This window comes from Arachis hypogaea, chromosome 7 (assembly GCF_003086295.3).
Source record: "Arachis hypogaea cultivar Tifrunner chromosome 7, arahy.Tifrunner.gnm2.J5K5, whole genome shotgun sequence".
Classification (NCBI taxonomy): domain Eukaryota; kingdom Viridiplantae; phylum Streptophyta; class Magnoliopsida; order Fabales; family Fabaceae; genus Arachis; species Arachis hypogaea.
In genome coordinates this window covers 67,944,633-67,948,904 of record NC_092042.1, presented here as the reverse complement: position 1 = coordinate 67,948,904, position 4,272 = coordinate 67,944,633, and the positions used below count along the sequence as shown (strand labels likewise).

The 4,272-nt window shown below is 37.9% G+C and overlaps 1 protein-coding gene across 1 annotated transcript; it reads right to left on the bottom strand.

Annotated features, from left to right (window-relative positions):
* Positions 1–330: 330 nt before the first annotated feature.
* LOC112703333 (rhodanese-like domain-containing protein 7) lies at positions 331–4,272 on the bottom strand. The gene is made up of 5 exons (XM_025754735.3): positions 3,704–4,272; positions 2,772–3,023; positions 2,546–2,644; positions 1,768–2,055; positions 331–868 (listed from the first exon to the last, which is right to left on the bottom strand). The coding sequence occupies exons 1-5, from the start codon at positions 4,121–4,123 to the stop codon at positions 491–493; spliced, it is 1,437 nt and encodes a 478-aa protein (XP_025610520.1). The 5' UTR covers positions 4,124–4,272; the 3' UTR covers positions 331–490.

Below are 4,272 nucleotides of genomic sequence, written 5' to 3'. Positions count from 1 at the left end.
AAATCCATCACGGGTTGTTTCTTTACCTGACCCTGTTCAAGCCTTTGTTGACCCCTTTTATGGTAGTTCTTTCTCTATTCCTAATGCATCTCATGCACCTCATGCATTTCATGCTTCTCATGATTCTCATGCATCACCATCACATGAGGCCTCCTATAATTCATCTGCCCCTGCATCTGCCGATTTAGGGGTCAGCCAACCTACTGTCCAGAATTTCACTTCACTAGTACAGCTAGTCAGCTACTATACACTGGCCGCAGTATTTCAGTTCAGCATTGATCTTCTAGAAGGAATCAAAACTGAGTTTATAATCAAATTAAAACAAAACCATAAACCAAAAAAGTTCTCTCAAATTTAATCATACTTCAAAAATTAAAACATACATCTATAGTTGGTTTCATGCACTTTGAACACATTTAAGGGAGGAAGCAAAAGGAAAACAATTAGACAGATGGCCTAAACATTCGTCCCAAAAACAATATCAAAGATCTTAGGCAGAACGTGAAAGCTGGTTTGGTTTTGCACAGCCACTGTCCGGTTTACTTGATGGCTGGCGACCCTTATCCGGACCACCTATGATTCCCCATCTCTCAAATTGTCGTTGTCGCGCACGAGCCCTCTCCTTCTCTTCTTCTGATTTTGACGAAAAGCAGTAAGGACAAGAAACTCCATATTCATACTCAGGGGATTCCATGTCAGCATCACTCACAGGCTGCTTGCAACCATAGCAGAGCTTGAAGTTTCCTGGCACCAATCCGTGCTCAACGGAGACTCGCTTGTCGAAGACAAAGCACTCACCCTCCCAGAGGCTTTGTTTCTCTGGAACTTCCTCAAGATATTTCAGGATTCCACCTTCAAGGTGATAGACCTGGGATTTTTTACGTATAAATATAACAAAATTCATATTGGATACCAATTGAAAAATATAATTAGCAAAAGCTTATACTCAAGTGAAACCAACAGATATTTACTGGGCGTTTATTTTAGTTTATTTTACAAGATCACTTTCAAAAAATAAGTTTCCACATATTTGGATAATTTTATTAAAATAATCTGAATATTTAAATAAATTGAAAAAGGTTTTCCATCTTTTTGTAGATGCTGAAAATAGTGTGCTTCAACCATACCATTTCAGAAAACCTGTTTTTCAGCTTTTCCAGATATATATAAGATTTTAGTCATAAAATTACTTTTTTTTATATAAAAAAAAATAGAAACTGAAACAAACCGTTATTATGTTTTTTTTATTTTTTTTTTAAATCATCAGTCTATGTGTTACTCTAAAATATGTGAGGTGGTTTAACTCGAGACTAGGCAAAAGAAAACTAATGCCATCCCTATGCAAAGAAAGAAAATAATGGGTGTGGGATACATGGAAACAATGGGAAGCATGTGCCTGGTGATTTTAGCCATGTTTCTTGTGTTTCAATATATCGATGATAAATGCCTCTATATGGATGATGCATAAAGGATTCGAAGTTTATATTCTGAAAACAGAATTTACAAGTACACTTGCAAGACCTGCCAAATTCCTCCCATCCTAGTATTTGAAACTATAGAGACCTAAATAATAATTAAGCGGATAAAAAATTAAAGGACATTTCTTTATTTGATAGGTCAAAGACTCTTGGCAGTGCAAGCTCAAAAATAATTGAAGAAAAAATAAACTATACCTTTCTTCCCTTTTCACAAGAAGAATAACGCAGCAAATGATTTTCTCAAAGAATCAGCTGCACAAAACAGAATAGAATATAAGCAGAGAATTACCTCTTTGAAACCTTTTCTGAGAAGTAGACTTGTTGCTTTCTCGCATCGGATACCTCCGGTGCAATACATTGCAACACGTTTTGGCATATTTTGTTTTGGATTCTCCATTTCACTTTCATCACTTTTGATTGAATTGTCTACCTCAACTTCCGGAAGCCCACATCCAGTAAGCTGGAAATGCTCCTCCACCCAAGAGGGGAATTCTCGAAATGATGAAGTACATGGATCAACTGCTCCTTTAAACTTTCCTATTCTGGTTTCGTAGTTATTCCTCACATCAATCACAACCTAAACATGAGATGTTAATCTTGATCAATAAAGCAGCAATACTATGCGAAATTGTCTTGCATACTTATCAAAAAATATTTTGACTACACTGGAGAGTTGGAGATGTGCAGTTTGCAATCCATACAAGTAGAACTGATGGTCAGATTTGCATAACCCAACACCAAATGAAAAGAAAACAAAGAGCAACCCCCATAAAAGTGATATCCCTGACATCAATACATGACGAAGAGCCAGTAAAATACAGTGCTTCAAATGTTCATTTACAAAATTTCAGAAATACAATATTTTTTTCCATTCTTTAAGCTGGAAAATCCTGGTTCTAACAAGCCAGAATGCAAAGACTTGGCACAACTTAAACATTCAATGCCATCAAGAACCCCAATCATTTAGAAAAAACTAAACATATTTAATATGCTCCTTCCACCTATAGGATCACATAAAGAGACAATCTAATACTGACAGATAATGATAAGGGAAGTTTGTTACATACCGTATCTGGATCACTAATCAAAGTATTCCACTCTTTCGGGCCAACATATTTCCCAACCTTTTCAATAGGTGATACGCTAGGCATCCCAAGAGTGACAATCTGCCAAAATGTAAATAAAACAAAAAATCATAAGAACCACGGCAGGTTGGTAAAATGCCTCAAATACATTGATATTTAATGAAGGAGTTCATTCCTTCGGCATTGCAAATTCAACGGCCAGCGCTACCTCTTTCTTCAATTTGACCCTCACATGATCCCACCGGAAAGGTGCATCTTCCCCTGCAGCAAGAGGAGAACTGGCACTGTGTCCATGGTGAATGGCTTCCTCCTCGGGACTAACAGGCGATTCAACCCGTCTTAGCCCTTTCAATCGGTCATCACTTTGTATGAATGCAAGAACTTTCTCCACCGACTCCCGAGTGCCACATATGCTGCCATTGATCCCTTCAGGCGCAAGAATAATACCGCCTGAAACACGCTGAGTATCATCAGATCAGTGAGACACGAGCATTACCACAGCATCAAGTCAACGAAAATACTAAATTAGTTCTTTTATACTTAATATTATCATATTTTATTCTTAGAAATCAGGTAGCTTGCTTAGCTAGAAATTGGTTCTTTAAGTTGCACTTTTGATATTCTCCCTTGTTAAAGCTACTTGATTAGCTTGTAGTATGCAAATTCAACAATTTATTAATCATTACATCAATGCACTCTACAAACTATGATGAAAAGAAAATATTTCAGTTACTAATATCAACAATCGAAACTTTTATACTTATGGTATGCCTTAAAACATCATCTTTGTTATAACGAACAATCTGAACAACAATAATTAATTTCGTAACATCAAGAATGATTTCTCACTTTCCCTTAGGTTGCATTTGGATACTCTCTCTAAGAGAGAAATGTAGATACAGTAGACACAAAAGTCTATTTTTTGTATCTGTCTTTGTACCTATCTCACTGTCTATGTTTTTCCCTAAATCATAAACCCTAGACAGAATACAAACCCAACCTTAGTTAATTCCAACTTCCAATTACAATTTCTAGAACCAGACTAGTCAAATTTCTAATAATGAAGTAATAGGCCCCTATACATATAACAATCACAACAACAATGGATTAAGAAAAAGTGCTAAAAGTTGTGAGTATTACAAGTTGTTGGCAAAGCTCCTTCAAGGCTTTCCTCATAGCTGCATGGTCAGAGAAATCCGCGAACTTGTAGAACGAAACCACCACCAGAGACTCATCCACGTCGGATTCGGGTTCCGGATTTTCGGTTCGGGTCATTTCCGATATGGCAATCGGTGTTGTGGTGTTCCCGGAGGAGAAGAACCACTTGGAATTGGAACGGGACATTATGCTGTGAAGTGTGTGAGAGTTCGAGGATGTGGAAGAGATAGGGAAGTGGTGGAATGAGGGCTTGGAAGGTGCGGTGGAGAGGGAGGATGGTAGCGTTGTTTTGGTGGGGGACGCGGCGGAAGGCGGCGGCGACGGCGAGAGCATTGTTAGTGGAGGTAGCAACAGTGTTGTTCTGCTCCTTAGTGTGGAGGCCACGTTTGGATGTCGCAGCATTGCATTTTTGTTTTCTTTTTTTCTTGGAAGAACTAACTTCTTTTAGGCCCAAATACACTCATATGTCATAAGGTTTCTTCAGGCCCAATACGTCTAGAAGCTCATTAAAGGAATTCGAATCCCAAAAAAAAAAAACGAATTCGAATCCC

Bases quoted from the DNA above. Each gene is read 5' to 3' on its own strand.
- LOC112703333 (XM_025754735.3), bottom strand. From the start codon at position 4,123: ATGCTGCGACATCCAAACGTGGCCTCCACACTAAGGAGCAGAACAACA. The intron at 3,024-3,703 runs GTAATACTCACA...GATGATACTCAG, and splicing joins AGGAGCTTTGCCAACAACTT to CGTGTTTCAGGCGGTATTAT. The intron at 869-1,767 runs GTAATTCTCTGC...AAAAAATCCCAG, and splicing joins TCAGAAAAGGTTTCAAAGAG to GTCTATCACCTTGAAGGTGG.